The 18,570-nt window shown below is 44.4% G+C and overlaps 1 protein-coding gene across 1 annotated transcript in view; it reads right to left on the reverse strand.

Annotated features, from left to right (window-relative positions):
- The window catches only part of ZNF827 (zinc finger protein 827), a 177,855-nt gene that overhangs the window by 12,372 nt on the left and 146,913 nt on the right, over window positions 1–18,570 (reverse strand). Inside the window, exons 9-11 of the mRNA XM_060011635.1 lie at window positions 6,734–6,871; window positions 2,774–2,945; window positions 1,731–1,897 (exon numbers count right to left, since the gene is read on the reverse strand). Coding sequence (XP_059867618.1) covers window positions 1,731–1,897; window positions 2,774–2,945; window positions 6,734–6,871 — 477 coding nt within the window. The remainder of the gene's footprint in view (window positions 1–1,730; window positions 1,898–2,773; window positions 2,946–6,733; window positions 6,872–18,570) is intronic.

Consider the following 18,570-nt stretch of genomic DNA (forward strand, 5'->3'; position numbering starts at 1 on the left):
CTTTCAGACTTTCCTTAATAGCAGCAGCACTAAAGGCTTCTACTGTGTTACAAAAGAAACTTCTTCAATGCATTTCACTCTGGGCTCTCTGTGCTAACAAGCAAGAATGTTCTTCCCAGCTAGAGCAGGGGTCCCACCATCTCAGAGGGAACAAGATCTTCACCGTGTTCCCTGTGGCAATTAGGTCAGTGACTTTGCGTCGGTTGCTTGTGAATGTGAAGTTTCCAGTGATGACAATTAAGTGGTTCTAAGTCCAACATCTTTCCAGCCATATGGTTTCTATAGTTTCCTTGAGGTGGGGTGGAGAGAGCTGTGGATAGGGGAGGGAGGAGAAAAGTTCTCAACAGGGTTTAGGCATACTTTGGTGTGGAAAGAGTTAGAAGAAAGGAAGTGTAACAGACAAGAGAAAAAAAAAAATCTGAAAGCCAGTGGAAATAGAAGAGAGGCTGGCCTTTCCCTCCACTGGCTACTCCAGAAATGCTGAATTTCATTTGTCTCCACATGGGTTTCCCAGCTCACCCGCTGCCCACAGTGCTAACATGGTTATGGTGAGACAAGTGACTGTAAAAACGGCACCTCCTCACTCAGCATAACGGTTCTCTGCAGACCTCCGAGTCATAGCTGCTCCACTTACTGACAAAAGCAAGCGTTTATTGTTGCTGGTACCACGGAGCCAAAGCGGCCAGTAAAGCACAGAGAGATGCTTCTCGGCCGTGCACATTGTCAGCACAACTGCCAGGGAATTTCCCCTTCCCGAATCCTTCAAGGGCCGAGGATGCAAGGGGCTGATCCACCGCCCAGGGCTGGCAGTCAGCAACGTGAGCTCATGACTTGTAAGCAAAACGCAGGGGGAGCTCCTCTTCACTGTCACTTAATGACGCCACGCTGGTGTCATTTGTAACCATTACTTGGGAGAGGACGATTGCATGGTGAAGTCCAAATGTTGACATCATGAAATGGATGAAGTTAACCAGTATGGCCGGAGCTTTATAGGAAAGGAAAAGTGCTGGCAAAGTCTTGGCTGCAGGCTAGAGAGCCACTGAGTTGTTTCAGGAGAAGCTGGCTTTCTTTGCCCCTAAACAGAGCCGCCATGCATCATTCTGGAGGGGGTCAGGGCTGCAGTTTCAGGGAAGAGGGGCAGAGCCTGCAGAACTAGGTGCACAGGGCTCTGGCCCCACAAAACAGAAAGGGGCAGCCCTCTGCCCAGGGTTGCCTGGGGCTGTCAGAACAGCAGGGTCACAGAGAGTGGCTCTAGCATGAAAGTGTTCTGGTCTGAGTATCTGGAGTCACTTCCTGGTTGTAGACCTTGGAGAGAATACCTGACCTCTGTTAAGCTTCCGTCTCTCACCTATATGGTATGCCCACGATGGTACTGACCCCAGAGGGTTGTTCTAAGACTTCAATGAGATCTGGGGCACAAAGGTGCAAGCCTGGGGCGTCATAAAAGCTCTATGACTGTTACCTACAATGATGATATCAGGATGAGGAACAAACAAACAGCCCTCGCCTCTCCACCGCACCTGAGCCGGTGAACCTGTCAGATGGGTGAGGCGTAAGCCGGGCCAGGCAGTGGCCTTGTGGATACAGAGGGATGTGGCTCTGCTACCCTGAGAAAGTCCCTCCTTCGGGAAGGAAGTGTCAGCGTCGCATGGCGATGAGGACGCCCATGCCAGGTGGGGCGGCGGGGGATGGAGGAGAGACGGGTGAGAAGGGCAGACAGGGAGGGTCACCTGTGTGCTTGGTGCCGATGTGCGCCTTGATCTCCGTCTCCTCCATGGTGACGAAGTCGCAGGCCGTACAGCAGATGGAAAACATCCACTGTTCCTTGTCCACATGGAGTGACATGTGGCTGACAAACTGGACGTTGAGCTCCGTCTCAAATCCGCACACGTGACAGCTGTACGGGACAAGAGAAGAGTGAGCTTCTAAATGGAGGCTACCCAGTTGCACGCGGTACACTCCGAAATCTGGACCTTGACACGTGTTTTCCTCCCACCAAAAGGCTTTGCCTTAGAAAATTCCTCCACTTTCTGGGACACCTCCGAAGTGGTCACTGTGCCAGACAGGCTAAATGCCAGCACGATGTAACAATCCCATTCACGCTATAACTATGCTAAATAATCATAAAGTTAATTAAAAATTACAGATTCCAGATGCTGTACATTAACCTAACTGACTCCTTCGGGCCAAGAGATGCGGGGCAGCCTTGCCAAGATATCAGCGGAGCTGGTGCGCTGATACACTCGGGCAGGATTCGAGAGCAAGCCTGAAAACTCGGGATTTTATAGCAAACAAACCAAATATTGATTCACGGTTGAATATGGAAGAGAAACATACCATTCCAGGTACTAAAGGATAGCACAGCCAGGGGAAATTATGCAATACGTCCAGGGCTATTCCCTCACGGTTCTCAGATTCATTTCTCCTTAGGATAATTCTCAGGAAGCAGCGAGGTGCTCAGTGACAAAGGTGGGAGCTTCCCAGCTGCCCAGACCTCACAGCTCATCACCCCTGAGCCCTGCCACTCTCTGGACTCCGCTCCACAAAGCCACCTCTAAGACCTCCACCCTTTTAATTAACTCTCCCAGGGCCACCCAAGCCAGGAAGGAGTCAGTGCAACACAGGGTTCAATCCAAGCAAAGCCAATATTGAAAGGAAGCTCAGCCCTGTGACTGAGAAAAGACACTTTGTCACGTGTGCCCTCGCAGATGGGCAGGGAGTGTTCAAGAAATTCTGGGCAGCCTGGACCAGCGGGTTCCACTGGCGCGCTCACCTGTAATAATAAGGGTGCTTCTTCCCATCACTGCCTTCAGAGGTGACGGCGCTGACGATGTCCTCGGTGTCCGTACTCACCAGCTTCACCGAATGGACGGTCAGGTGCTGGTTCAGGTTTGCGCGGCACTTAGCAGCATACGGGCACAAGTGGCATTTGTATTTTCTTTCCTCTGGGGGAGAAGGGACAGGAAAAAACCCAAACCACTCTCAGAAATGAAATCCCAACACCTTGCCAAAGACCACTTAAGGGTATCAGGAAAGGAGGGTTCAAATCTCATTTCCAATGGGGACAAAGGGAACACTTTGGAATTTTAAATATCTAAAAAGTCTTCACGTGGCAGGTCGCTTCTGCTTTCAGACTTTCAAAGATGAAAGAAAGTTCCGGGGCAACTGGACCACCTGCTTTTTTCCTGGGTACCTATAGGCCCCTCTTCCTGATAACGTGAGCTCCATGCAGGCTACAAGAATAATTTGTGTGTGTGTGTGTGTGTGTGTGTGTGTGTGTGTGTGTGTGTGTCCAAGCCCTGACATGTGTCAGTCCAGGGTGGGTGCTGAGCTGAGGAAGGGGATGTGATCAGCCTTCTCAGGACTGGTGTGTAAGAGAAGCCCCTCATTTTTCCTAAGCTCCAGGCCTGAGTTAGCCAAGAAATAAACACTAATGACATTAAAGGGACTCCAGATGACATAACTTAATTGGAAATTTTCATGCTACAGAAATAAAATAAAAAAACTTTAGTTGATTTCTTAATAGAAACCCTTTCATAAAACTGACCATGTTTCAGGGCTGTTTCCAGAGTGGCATTCTGAATTCATTTGATTAATTAAGGAAATTAAAGGAGCAGGCTTTGCTTTTAGGTACAGATCAAGGTAACAGATGGTAGCAGAGGAAGGAAAGAACAACTTCCTTTTCTATCCTTAGTTCTGAATTTGTAATAGTGGGCTCACCTTAAAGAAAACACCTGTCTTATCTACTTCACGGGAAAGAGTGTGGAAAAAAATTTGTCTGCAACAAAATGTAAGGCATCATTATTGTTATAGGTGGTCCCCAGCATCCGAGGTGCTGGTGACCTGGGCTTTGCGGGGTTGGGGAGGAGCCCTACGGTACAGATAGAAGAGAGTCTTTTCTTTAGAATTTGTGCATTTGTATTAATAAGTGAGGTTGTTAAGTTTTGGTGTTAAGGTTATGATTTCTTCATAAAGTGAATTGTTGAGCTTTCTTTTCCTATCATTTGGAAAAGTTTAATAATATCAGAATTTCCTAGTCTCAACAAGTTAAAAAGAACCCAGTTGGGGGCTTCCCTGGTGGCGCGGTGGTTGAGAATCTGCCTGCCGATGCAGGGGACATGGATTCGAGCCCTGGTCTGGGAAGATCCCACATGCCGTGGAGCAACTGGGCCCGTGAGCCACAACTACTGAGCCTGCGTGTCTGGAGCCTGTGCTCCGCAACAAGAGAGGCCGTGATAGTGAGAGGCCCGCACACCGCGATGAAGAGTGGCCCCCGCTTGCCGCAACTGGAGAAAGCCCTCGCACAGAAACGAAGATCCAACACAGCCAAAAATAAATAAATAAAAAAACAAACCAATGAACTGACATTAAAAAAAAAAAAAAAGAACCCAGCTGGGAAAGTTTCTGGACCTGATGCTTTTATTAATAGTATCTCCATCATCTTTCCAAATTCCCCTTTGGTAACTGATTTACTTAAGTACCACCACCTCCCCCCTACCCAGCTTGGGTCAATTTTGGAAATTTTGCTTAAATTATCTATGTCTTCTAAAGTTTTCAGTTTTTGTTTTTTTTGCCATAGAGTTGCCCTTATTCTCCAATAATTCTTTAACAGCATCTGTATTAAGAATAAGCCTTCCCAACCTAAATGTCCATCAACAGGTGAATGGATAATGAAGATGTGATACATATATACAATGGAATACTACTCAGCCATAAAAAAGAATGAAATCTTGCCATTTGCAGCCACATGGGTGGACTTGGAGGGCATTATGCTTAGTGAAATAAGTCAGACAGAGAAAGACAAATACTGTATGATATCACTTATATGTGGACTCTAAAAAATACAGCAAACTAGTGAATATATCAGAAAAGAAGCAGGCTCACAGATATAGAGAACAAACTAGTGGTTACCAGTGTGAGCGGGGAGGGGCAATACGGGGAGGGGGAGAGGGAGGGGGAGGTGCAAGCTGCTGGGTGTAAGATGGGCTCAGGGATGTACTGTACAGCACAGGGAATAGAGCCAATATTTGGTAATAACTGTAAATGGAAAGTAATCTTTAAACATTGTATAAAAAGAATTAGGCTTCCTTTTTCATTGCTAATTTTGAATATTTCAGCCTTCTTTTCATTTCCCTTTTTTTTGTTTTTTTGCTGTACGCGGGCCTCTCACTGCTGTGGCCTCTCCCGTTGCGGAGCACAGGCTCCGGATGCACAGGCTCAGCGGCCATGGCTCATAGGCCCAGCCGCTCCACGGCATGTGGGATCTTCCCGGGCCGGGGCACGAACCTGTGTCCCCTGCATCGGCAGGTGGACTCTCAACCACTGCATCACCAGGGAAGCCCTCTTTTTCCTTTCTTAATCAGACTTAAAGTGATTTATCTATTTTATGGTCTTCTTCCTAGATTTTGTTCTTCTACTAATTCTTTAATATGAGTGCTAAGTTCCTTTATTTTTGTTTTTCTTCCCTTCCAATTAAAATGTTTAAGTCTATAAACGTCCCGTGGACCAGAGCTGTAGCTATTCATTCCAGGTTAAGGATGAATGTTCCCCTTTCATTCCTCTTAGATGTCTAGAATTTGTGATCCTTTCCTTTGATACAATTAGGACATTTTATGGCTCCTTGGTTATTTTAAATTTCATTTAAGTATGCTCAGAGAATGTGGCTTATAGAACCTCTACTTTTTATTTATTTATTTATTTATTTTTTTGCGGTATGCGGCCCTCTCACTGTTGTGACCTCTCCCGTTGCGGAGCACAGGCTCCGGACGCGCAGGCTCAGCGGCCATGGCTCACGGGCCCAGCCGCTCCGCGGTATGTGGGATCTTCCCGGACCGGGGCACGAACCCATGTCCCCTGCATCGGCAGGCGGACTCTCAACCACTGCGCCACCAGGGAAGCCCCCTCTACTTTTTTAACATGTGAAAGTTTTCTTTGTGGTTAAGTATATGACTAAATTTTGTCTTTAGTGGTTTAATAGTTAAGATTAAAAATATTAAAAAATATATATATATAAAAAGAAATTAATCTTGCCATACTAATACTGTCTTGCTTTTTTTTAACTTTGTGTGAGATACAAAACTTTTATTTTCTTTACCACTTTGTTTTGTGTTTCCTGTAAATAAGACACATTTGAATTTTTAACAAGGCTGATCTACGGTGTAAAAATTGAAATAGTTCATTTTTTATTTTCCATCTTGCTTTTTGTTTGCTATTGATTTTACCTCACTTCTTATTGTCCTTGCTTATTATTGCTGCATTGATTAAGTTACTATTTATTCGGGTTTCCGCTTCCCAGCACTCAGAATCAACCACATTTCTCCATTATTATATGTAAATAAAGACAGAGACTGTTTCTCCATCAAGGTGCTCTTTTCCCCTCTGCTTCCACCTACCGCAATGAGATGAAGCCAATAAGATGGGGTGCAGCCCCATGCCCTGCACCCTCAAGGTGACAGCAATAAACTCCTCAGAGTTCAGAAATTTCACCTGAACACACCTAAACATGTGTATCTTTTCTCATCCATCATCCTTGAACTCAATGGACCCTTTCAATACAAATAAAAAACCCTTTCCAGAGCCTTATTTGAACATGCCAGGTAAAATGGCTTGAAAAGGTCCGGATAAAAACATTTCTACCACTTCCTGATTTAATTCTCTTAGAGACACAGCTTCCTGCTCATGGAGAAGCTGGTGGTCCAGGGAGGGAAGGCCCGGCAGGGAGACCCTGACTCACCTGTGTGCAGAGACAGATGTCGGGACAATGTCTGCTGTCGGCCAAATACTTTCCCACACACGTCACAGGGAAAAAGCTGGTCGTTGAATTTCCAAGAGGGCAACCCATTTCCTGCCTCGAGGACTATCTTTTCTGTTTCTGGGCCAAAAGAACAAAGCAGCATGAGGAATAAACAAGGCAACGTGAACACATTTCAGTTTAGTCAACATTCAGGACTTAAGCAAAGACTTCCTTCTGAAGAATGTGACCGGTAAACTGCAAGTATTGATAAGTCCAAGTAACCTCTGGTCTTCACGCTCAGCTCTTGTCTCTAAGAAGGCCATTCTTGAAAGCTGTGGTGGCACATGGATTCCAATTTTAGTCAAGTCTCCCGTGGTTTCTCTCCTTCCTCACTAAAGGTTAGTGGACCTCCAGCAGGTTGACAGCTTGGTTTAGCACTGTGCTCGGTATACAGTTGGCACTCCATAAATAGGTGCTGAATGAGTGAATGGTTGAGTTGCAGGTTAACATTCCAGAAATGCAGACTCTCACCACCAGACAGTAAATCAAGGGGGCCGAAGCTTAGATTCTGATGTAAAAATAGATGGTTCCATCCTTGAAAGGAAATACACTTTCACTGCCCTTTATGAAAACAGGCATTGCCCTATTTTCTGGGTTGTGCAGAATCCTTAATGAGGAACTTAATGTTACACAGACTCAGGGATGACAACTGCGTACTGCTGGCTATGGTCTGAATGTGTGTATCCCTCTGAATTCATATATCGAGACCCTAGTGCTCAAGGCTGTGGTTTTTAGAGGTCGAGTCTCTGCGAGGTGATTAGGTCATGAGGGTGGATCCTCATGAGTGGAATTAGTGCCCTTAAAAAAGAGGCCTCATGGGGCTCCCTAGCCCCTTTGCCACGTGAGGACACAGCAAGGTGTAGGCAGTTTGTGTCGTGGAAGAGGGCCCTCACCCGACCATGCTGGCACTCTGATCTAGGGCTTCCAGCCTCTAGAACTGTGGGCAATACATTTGTGTTGTTTATAAGCTACCCAGTCTATGGTATTTTGTTACAGCAGCCTGAACGGACTCAGACACTACTCCACATAAAACTCCCTAATGCAAGAGTACACAACCAGAATTTCCCCCAAAGTCTCATCATATTAGGGAAAATGACGAGAACCACAAGGTCTTCTGTACCTAATTCACAGCCATGAATGCTCTAAGTGGGCGTTAATACCTTCTCCTGTCATCTTAAAAAGTTTTTATTTTCTTGTCATCATTCATTGAGTTACCTTTAATTTTCTCACGCTTATTTCTTCTCCCCGAACTGTAATGGATTCTACAAACATTCCTTCTACAGTAAGATAAGGAGAGAGATGACAGACTACCAAAAAGAGGGAAGGGGACACTTCCACGAGGACACTTGTCTGGGCCACTAATAGGGCTTTTGGCCTCAACTCTGAAGAGAAAGACAAATAACTGACGGAGTCAATATCTTGTCCTTTGCCTCAGTAAATTCTTGTGAATGTTCCTACAGCACGGTAGTGCTTTATAGAACCGGATACCACGTGGAAAGAACTTTTCATAAAAACCAAGCAGATGAAAACATTCAGACCACTGGGCAGAGACAGCATCAGAACAAAGAATTTGATTTCACACAATTTGGTTAAAACTGCTTCCCATATACAAATACAGGCTTCCACCTGGATCTGGGTGAGTCAACTGGATCAATTTTCATTTGAATTCAGGCTTGCCAGATAGTGTGATCTCAGGAAAGAAGTAAATACGAATGTGTGTTTGGAACGGGGTGGGGGATTGATGATGAAATTGCAACAATGTTTGCTGTGAGGCACCTGCCAGCAATCCTAACACTGATAAGACACATTTATCGATTTACCTGTGTTTGTTAAACGTAGCTTTTTGGGCCTCAGAGAGAAGAGCTAGTCTTCTTATTAGAGTAGGAATGTGTGACTACAAACGTCTTCAGGGGAAGGGGCGGAATTCTGGGGGAAGGAAGGTGAAAAGGGAGGTACAGGGCTCTGAGATGTGCGGACAGGAACCACTCTCAGACGACTGCCCTTGAGTCCAAGCCATGGGCATTTCCACCACGGCGCAAGAGGGTATTTTAGCAGCTCCTTTGAAGTGTGTAATCAAAACAGTGCTTCAAAGGAGGATGATAGTAATAATTATAAGGAGAGATCAAGAGGGTACAGGGTCTTCCAATACATTCACAACAAGAATGAACTAATTGGGTCACAGACTGAACAAGTAGATGCAATTAAAAAGAAAGACATCTCTTAATAATATTAGTCACACGCTTGAGACATTGAAGCATCGTGAAAAGTCCAATTCCCTCCAGTGGCCTAGAAAATGGTTCGAACCATGAAGGCTGTGCTGCGGGCAAGCAGAAGGCCCACCTGCAGCCGCGGAGGCAGGAGAGGCACCACGGGGGCGGCCAGGCTTGGTCAGCCACACCCCTGGGGCCTGGACCCCAAGGCTCACCCCGCTTGCTGTCTGCATTTGCTACGGCCGCCCGTTGTCATTTCACACGCAGGAGCAAGGCAACCCGGCCATAGGTGCCTCATCCCAGAACACGACCTTGAAACCACAGTGGGGTGAGGCTGGAGGTGGAGGTGCAGGGGCGAGAGGGGAATTATTACTGCCTAAACAAGTACTAAAGTAAAAGGCCTGCTCTTCTTTTCCTGGAGCTGAAATGGAGCTCAGCAGATGCTACGTTCTCCCACATTTCCTGGAGATGGTGTCAGCCACATGCCATGGGAGAAAAACACAGAATTTTTTGATTCTTCCTGTCTCTGTGTATGTACCACCAAAAGCTGTCCATCTGGTTCCAGAGTGATATCTGAATGTGATGGACACCCAGCAAGGCCAGGCTTTAGAACGACCACAGCCTGCCTTGTGGAAGCTGGACTGGCCCCATCACCGTGGAGGGCTGCCAGCCGGGATACCGGCTCTCCAGGAAGCGTTCTGGAAGACAGCAGCGCACTCTGTCTGCAGCTCTTGAGGATCGAAAGTTGCCAAAAATACTGAAAACTATTTAAATTGTGAACCTATTGATAAATGTTTATAAAAACAGATGCGTAGGCCTGTACTAATCTCTAGGCGTTAGCAATACAGACTAAGCCTACATTAAGCAAATCACTGCACGGACAGTGGCGAGTGTCCCCAGGGTGTGCATCTTAAAGCTCAATTCATAGTCACAGGTACTGTTCTCCATCTCCTTCTCGGAGGAACCGAATGAACTGGCCTGGTTCCCTCTGCGGTCACATGCTACAGGTTTAACAAAAAGATATCACGAGTTGATTTGTGTGTGTGTGGACACTGTGAAAGCTAAAATTGCCATATTTTAATGTAAAGGTTTCCTGTTCTTTGATTTTTGATAAACTTCGGAAACCAAAAAAAAAAAAAATAAAACAACAACAAAAAACCACAAAGACCTCAAAGATCTTTCTGGAATCCCACTGCCTTAACTGAGTCATCATCACTCACCAGGACTTGCGAAAGCCTCCTAAAGAGCCTCATGGGTACCATTCCAACAGCCCCTCTCTCAATTCCAACAGCCCCTCCTCACGGGTTCCAGAATGATCTTTCTGAGGCCCAGGTCAGGTTATGTCTCGTCCTGTGTTCTAATGGCTTCCCCAGGCCAAACTCCTGTGCATGGAGCCTGAGGTCCTTCATACTCTGGCTCCAACCATCTCCCCGCTTCAGCTCCCCACTTCACCTCCCACCATCCAAGGGCTCCGCGGAGCGAGCGACTCGCCTTTTCGGGAACAAGCTAGTGCCTTTGGAGACGTCAGTGCTTTTGAACCAACTATGCCCCCCCCGCCAGCAGCCACTCCCCACCTTGGCACCTCTTTCTGCACACAAACTCCAGCTCATTTTCAAGCACTATCTCAGACTGCATCTCCTCGGTAAAGCCTTCCCCAGTTCCCCAGGTAAGGAGTCGTTTCCCATTCTCTGTCCCAGAGCACTTTTATGAATACTCTATTGCACCACTTTACCTGTTATATTATTTATTTACGTATCTTCTATATTATATGCATTTTTTTTTTTTTTTTTTGCAGTACGCGGGCCTCTCACTGTTTTGGCCTCTCCCGTTGCGGAGCACAGGCTCCGGACGTGCAGGCTCAGCGGCCATGGCTCACGGGCCCAGCTGCTCCACGGCATGTGGGATCTTCCCGGACCGGGGCACGAACCCGTGTCCCCGGCATCGGCAGGCGGACTCTCAACCACTGCGCCACCAGGGAAGCCCTATATGCATCTTTTTAATACGGAGTACCCAGCAAGTCCAACATGCGGTGGTGCTCAGTAACGATGCTCGCTGGCCTCCTCTGCCTGTTCGAAGGTGACTCATTGAAGGAGGGGGTTCTGCAGGATTTATTTGTGCATCCTCGGTATGGGCACAGTGCCTGATACATAGCAGGTGGGTAGTAGATAGTTGCTGAAGAAATGAATGACTGAATGAAAGGACCCAAGTGAGGCAGGGAATAAACATGATTCTTATTTTATAGTGGGAAAGACTGAGGCCTGGAAATACCATTGGTTAAGGCTAATGGCCAATTCAGGGTGAAAAATAAGGCTGCTTGCCTTCTGAATGGTGTCTTAACTCAACCCAAGAATGGTGATTTTATGATTTTATTAGTGGAAATGTTTGCAGTCCTGAGCCGTATCCTCAGAGGTCTTCTGTCCTTACTTCCTCCCAATAACAAGCCACGGATTATTCTCTTCAAGACAAATTCTGTGGCAGATGCTGTGTTTTCATTAACCCAATAGTTATTCTCAACTTTCCTTCTCCCCTGTCTATTCCCACTGTACAGGCAGCTGGGGTGGTCATGTGCTAAACTTCTGGCCAATGAGAAGGCTTTTGCTTTCCTGACAAAGAGAAATGTAGGCTTGGTGTTGGCCCTCTTCTCTCTTTTTCTTGCCTTGATCACAGAGGAAATGCCTGGGATTATGGAAGCCATTTTGTGCATATGAGACCTGAGGATGAAAAGCAACCTGCCAAGGATGGAGGAAGGGAAAGATGGGAAAAGTCTGGGTCCTTGATGGCATCTTCCAGTAGCTGAAAAAATGGCAGAAACTACCGCTCTGGACTTACTTCTTATGCGAGGAAAATAAACCCCTGTTTCTTTCAGCCACTGTTAATTGGGTTTTCTCTAACTTATGACATTCTTAATTGAAACCCTCCTATGGTTACTCTTGGTCTTGGAACTTTGGAAGTTAGGTCTGGCCTTTGACAAGCTTTATTCCAAAACACCTGCATCCTGTGAAGAACTCTCCATGTTCACTGTCAACAGCAATAAGTTTACAGACATCTGAGCCCATTTCCATCTTAATTGTCTTCTTTTGTTCCGCTCAAAAAACTTAAGAAGTTTCTTTTAAATTATTAAGGAATATACTTTTTAAAAACTTCTGATTGAAGCATAACACATCACAGAAAAATTCACATAACACTAGCTCCTTTTCAATCAGTCCAAAGTCACAAAAAATTTTGGAATATAGGTATTATTTTTTTTAATTTGCTCTTCTTGGGCTTCCCTGGTGGCGCAGTGGTTGGGAGTCCGCCTGCCGATGCAGTGGACGCGGGTTCGTGCGCCGGTCCGGGAAGATCCCGCAGGCCGCGGATCGGCTGGACACGTGAGCCATGGCCGCTGAGCCTGCGCGTCTGGAGCCTGTGCTCTGCAACGCGAGAGGCCACAACAGTGAGAGGCCCGCGTACCGCAAAAAAAAAAAAAGAAAAAAAATTTGCTCTTCTTCATCTTTATTCCCATATCCTTTAATATTTGTTTCATTATCTTAAAAAGATGCAAATGATTTTCTTCATTTCTTTTATAGCAAAATACTTATTTAATGATTATATATTTTTTATACAGTGTCTCAGAGGATTCTGTCTCCTACAAAGCATTTTATTTCCCTTTATCCTCCTATACTCTGATTCCTGAGATAGCCATAAATTTTTCCCATAAATTCCTCGCCACTTGGTACTATTTCATTAGATGTTTTTCTCTCTACTTTTCCACTCACGGTCTTTGCTTTGAATGCCATTTGGGTCTTTGCCTCTTCTTTAAATACATTTTTGTTTTAAACGAAGTAAATAGGTGTGCAGGAGCAAGCACTTTTTTTTTTTTTTTTTGCAGTACGCGGGCCTCTCACTGTTGTGGCCTCTCCCGTTGCAGAGCACAGGCTCCAGACGCGCAGGCTCAGCGGCCATGGCTCACGGGCCCAGCCGCTCCGCGGCACGTGGGATCTTCCCGGACCGGGGCACGAACCCGTGTCCCCTGCATCGGCAGGCGGACCCTCAACCACTGCGCCACCAGGGAAGCCCCAGGTGCAAGCACTTTTATCCCCTACAGTACAGTCGGGAATATGGGACCAGCGCATTTGGAAAGTCACCTCATCTTAGTGGTCCCAATGCAAGGCTCTTAGCTCCTCCCCTTTTTGGTGAACTGAGGCCCCTCATTCATAATGGTGAGGCCCAATAGCCAAGAGACAGGATGCCAAACTCCTCCTCTTGTGACCTAGTCATCCAAGGGGAAAGGTCTCATTTCATGCACAGATCCTGGGAAGATGAAACCCATCCATCAAGTATTTCTCCAAAAACTTCCATGAAAGAAACCCATCTGGTACATTTGCGGAGGGAGCTCCATCAAACTCTATGTGACAGAACATTGGATCCAGTAGAGGACTCAGCTTTTTTTTTGAATCCAACTCCTTCATTTCCATAAGGATGAAACCGAGGTATAAAATTCCAGAACCTCTTCCACCTCAGTGCACCCCACAACCTGTACAGAATTGAATAATAGAATCAAGGTTTCCAGAGTCACGAAGACTCCCTCCTGCCCCAAACCTTAGTTCAGGGAGGAACCCGAAGGATCGTCTTGTTCAATGTTCTCTTCCTACATATAAGGAAACCGAGACCCAGAGGACTGAACTGATGGCCCAGGTAACCTGGCTAGTGACGCTGGGAGAGGAGGGAGCAGACCATGGGTCTCACTGACGCTCCTCCAAGCCATATGGGATCACTGCCAAAGGTGACCACAAACAAGGAAGGGACTTTTCTTTCTCCTCTTGTGTTTTGGCCCTGAGTTTAATTTCTTGGTGACAAGTGGACATGTGTAGATTTAGCAAAAATTCACAGACACTAGAATTTCTTTCCGTCTCTCTTCTTGAAGGTGTCAGCCTAGAGTATTTCCAGCCACAGAGAAATTAGAAACTGTAATATGTCATGAAGTAGAATAAGGAAGGAACAAGAGGAAGATCAAACGGGAAAATCCTAAAAGCCAAGCCCCTCCGAGGTAAACTAGTTATTACTACAGAAAGTTCCCTTGGGCCTTTCATTGACATTTGGGGAACATTTTTGTTAAACAAACAAACAAACAAAACGAGGGGCAAAGGAAAGGACTTGAATTTGCTTCTTCCGGTTTTAACATCTTTTAGCTCCCTGACTGGTATATCATCTGGCTTTGTCGCTGTGTTTTGCTGTGTGAGAAGATCCCTGTATCTCCTGCCAAAATAATCCTCTCAAAGAATCATCGCTCAACCTGACTTTGGCAAGAGAAACGTGGAGAGAGAAGGCTTTATTTGGTTAAAGCCATAAGCAAAAGATTGGCCAAAATGTGACCTCAACACATAAATAACTGTCCAGATTGACTAATCTGCATCAGCTGCTCAAGGAGGAAGAGGCTCTGGGGCCACATGGGTTTTCCATTATGACAGATGGTATTTTGAATCTTTCCTTCTTTCATCATCAAGCCTGGAGAGTTCCGAGGCGTATCGCAAATGAACTTCTGAAACCCTCGGCATTTAGAGTCAGTATTCTTCTATAGGGTTAAAACCTATCCAATCATTTCCAGGCAGGGCGTGTGATTTCTCTGGTTAGTCCTTTCCCTGCTGGCTCTATCCTTTGGTTTTAGGGGCTTAAGACAAGCTGCCACCCTCTGAGGGCTGCTTGTGAGTTAAGGAGTCAGCTGTGGTTTAGGACTCTTTGGGGGTTAATATCTTTGCTCTAGTGTTTGCGGTTCTAGATCCTTTACAAATTCCTTTTCTTTTTAAGGGTCACTTCAACTTAGGGGAATATGGCAGGTTCTAACACAACTCTTAGGTTCCCTATGACCACCTCTCTGCAGGTCTTAGTGCAACCAAATTCCCCTTTAAAGACCATTCCAAACACTCTGCCAAAATATAGGATTTTCTGCTGGTTAAGATGTCAGATCAAGGAACAGCTAAGATCGCAGATTTTAGTAAGAGTCAATCTGTGCTCAATTAAAAATAGTGGGTAGAGATTTTTAGGCATAAAAGAGTTCACAGCCTTGATCTTTTTTGGCCTCATTTCAAACTTTAATGCTTAACATACTTAAGCATTAAAGTCCATGCATAGGTCCAAGAAGTATTTCTCCAAAAGTTTTCATGAAATAAATCCATCTGGTAGAATTTGGGAGGGAACTCTATTAAACTCTACTTGACAGAACATTGGATCCAGGAGAGGACTCGTCTTTCTTTAACCCTAAGTGCTTCCCTTCCATGAAGATGAAACCAAGGCATAAAATTCGAGGACCTCTCTCACCGCAATGCACCCCACAACTTAAAACTTACACAGGGTTGAGTAACAGAGTCAAGGTCTCCAGAGTAACTACATCTCCATCCTGCCCCAAATCTCACTTCAGGGAGGAACCTTAACAATTATCTTGTTCAATGGTCTCTTCTTATTCAATACATATAAGGAAACCAAGGTCCAGAGAATGGAAGTAACTGTCCCACAGGCTCACTCAAGCTCCTCTCAACCATAAGACTTATGCCAACGTCTACAACCAACATGGGTTTGTGGAATTGGTTATTAGTAAACATCCTGGGATCAACTTAGAAAAAGTCTTATGGCATTTTTTGCATAATTCTGGGCAAGAGTTAGCCTCAAAGAATCCTTACTAATGGACTTTTAATTCGGTAAAGAACCATAAATGTTTTCTACACCTGCTTTTTTTCATTTAAAATCAATAGAAGAAAACAGAACCTGGATTCCTCTGGTAATGGAAAATGGCTAGGACTTGGTACCCCTAATTCCAGTGAGGCTGATCACATGAGCATCTTAGGGAACTTCTGTAAGCATCCAAAGAGAGAGTCACTGGCAGAGTTTAGCCAATAGATGTCTGTCATCTCTGTATAACTTCAGCTTAACAAGAAATCCATTGGGAATTTGGATGTTGCTTCTATATTTTCCCTCTACTTGTGTTTCCAAGATCAGTGGACCTTCAATAAATGCTTACTGAATAAATGAGACAGTCACATCACCAAGATCATGATTGGTGAACTAAATGGCAACCAAATTTTACATTGCAACAGGGAAGCAAACTGACAATATTGATTCAGGAGTGACATCTACAGGGCTTTGGTTATTATCTTGCCACTTACATACACCGGTAACCACTTCTCTTCTTAATGATGATGGTAAGATGTAAAGTCTTAGCAAATGCCCTCAGAATGTCCCAATGTTGAGAACATTTATAAATCTTTGTTAGAAAACCATTAGGCCTGGGAGCTGTGTCATTCTTATGTCTTTGTGGCAGACACTGCTGATTACTTACTCAATATCCAACAGAGTGACAACTTTTTTCTTTAGGGTAGCACTGTGCCTTGTTAAAAATCATGCACTTCCCTTCACAACTTCCACTGCTGTTAGGGCCTTGCCCTGAAACATAGTTCTGGCCAATGAGATTCACCCCATTTGGGCAGCATATCTCCATTATGCAAAACAATATCAGAGTTTCTTAAAAGTATATTAACGATTTAAGTTTAATTAGGTCCCATTTGTTTATTTTTAATTTTCATTATTCTAGGAGGTGGGTCAAAAAAGATGTTGCTGTGATTTATGTCAAAGAGTGCTCAGCCTATGTTTTCCTCTAAGAGTTTTATAGTGTCTGGTCTTACATTTAGATCTTTAATCCATTTTGAATTTATTTTTGTGCATGGTGTTAGGGGGTGTTCTAATTGCATTCTTTTATGTGTAGCTGTCCAGTTTTTCCCAGCATCACTTATTGAAGAGGCTGTCTTTGCTCCATTGTATATTCTGGCCTCCTTTGTCATACATTAGGTGACCGTAGGTGTGTGGGTTTATCTCTGGGCTTTCTATCCTGTTCCACTGATCTATATTTATGTTTTTGTGCCAGTACCATACTTTCTGGATTACTGTAGCTTTGTAGTATAGTCTGAAGTCAGGGAGGCCTGATTCCTCCAGCTCCTTTTTTTTTTTTTTCCCTCAAGATTGCTTTTGCTATTTGAGGTCTTTTGTGTTTCCATACAAACTGTAACATTTTTTGTTCTAGTTCTGTGAAAAATGCCACTGGTAATTTGATACAGATTGCACTGAATCTGTAGATTGCTTTGGGTAGTACAGTCATTTTCACAATATTGATTCTTCCAATCCAAGTACATAGTATATCTCTCCACCTGTTTGTGTCATCTTTGATTTCTTTCATCAGTATCTTATAGTCTTCTGCATACAGGTCTTTTGCTTCCTTAGGTAGGTTTATTCCTAGGTATTTTATACTTTTTGTTGCAATGGTAAATGGGATTGTTTCCTTAATTTCTCTTTCTGATCTTTCACTGTTAGTGTATAGGAATGCAAGAGATTTCTGTGTATTAATACTGTATCCTGCAACTTTACCAAATTCATCAATTAGCTCTAGTAGTTTTCTGGTGGCATCTTTAGGATTTTCTATGTATAGCATCATGTCATCTGAAAACAGTGACAGTTTTACTTCTTCTTTGCCAATTTGGATTCCATTTAGACAGCCCTCAGAATGGGAGAAAATATTTGCAAACGAAGCAACTGACAAAGGATTAATCTCCAAAATATACAAGCAGCTCATACAGCTCAATATCAGAAAAACAAACAAACCAATCAAAAAATGGGCAGAAGACCTAAATAGACATTTCTCCAAAGAAGATATACAGATGGCCAACAAACACATGAAAGAATGCTCAACATCACTAATCATTAGAGAAATGCAAATCAAAACTACAATGAGGTACCACCTCACACTGGTCAGAATGGCCATCATCAAAAATTCTACAAACAATAAATGCTGGAGAGGGTGTGGAGAAAAGGGAACCCTCTTGCACTGTTGGTGGGAATGTAAATTGATACAGCCACTATGGAAAACAGTATGGAGGTTCCTTAAAAAACTAAAAACAGAACTACCATATGACCCAGCAATCCCACTACTGGTCACATACCCTGAGAAAACCATAATTCAAAAAAACACATGCACCCCAATGTTCATTGTAGCACTATTTACAACAGCCAGGACATGGAAGCAACCTAAATGTCCATCAACAGAGGAATGGATAAAGAAGATGTGGTACATATATACAATGGAATATTACTCAGCCATAAAAAGGAATGAAATTGGGTCATTTGTAGAGACATGGATGGACCTAGGGAGTGTCATACAGACTGAACTAAGTCAGAAAGAGAAAAGCAAGTATCGTATAATAACGCATATATGTGGAATCTAGAAAAATGGTATAGATGATTTTATTTGCAAAGCAGAAATAGAGACAAAGACATAGAGAACAAATGTATGGATACCAAGGGGGAAAGGGCTGGGGAAGGAGGAATTGGGAGACTGGGATTGACACATATACATTATTGATACTATATATAAAATAGTCAAGTGATGGGAACATACTGTACAGCACAGGGAACTCTACCTAATGCACTGTAGTGATCTAAATGGGAGGGACGTTCAGAAGGGAGGGGATATCTGTATGTGTATGGCTGATTCATTTTGTTGTGCAGTGGAGGCTAACACAACATTGTAAAGCAACCATACTCCAATAA

The sequence above is a fragment of the Delphinus delphis genome, chromosome 5 (assembly GCF_949987515.2).
Source record: "Delphinus delphis chromosome 5, mDelDel1.2, whole genome shotgun sequence".
Taxonomy (NCBI): Eukaryota; Metazoa; Chordata; class Mammalia; order Artiodactyla; family Delphinidae; genus Delphinus; species Delphinus delphis.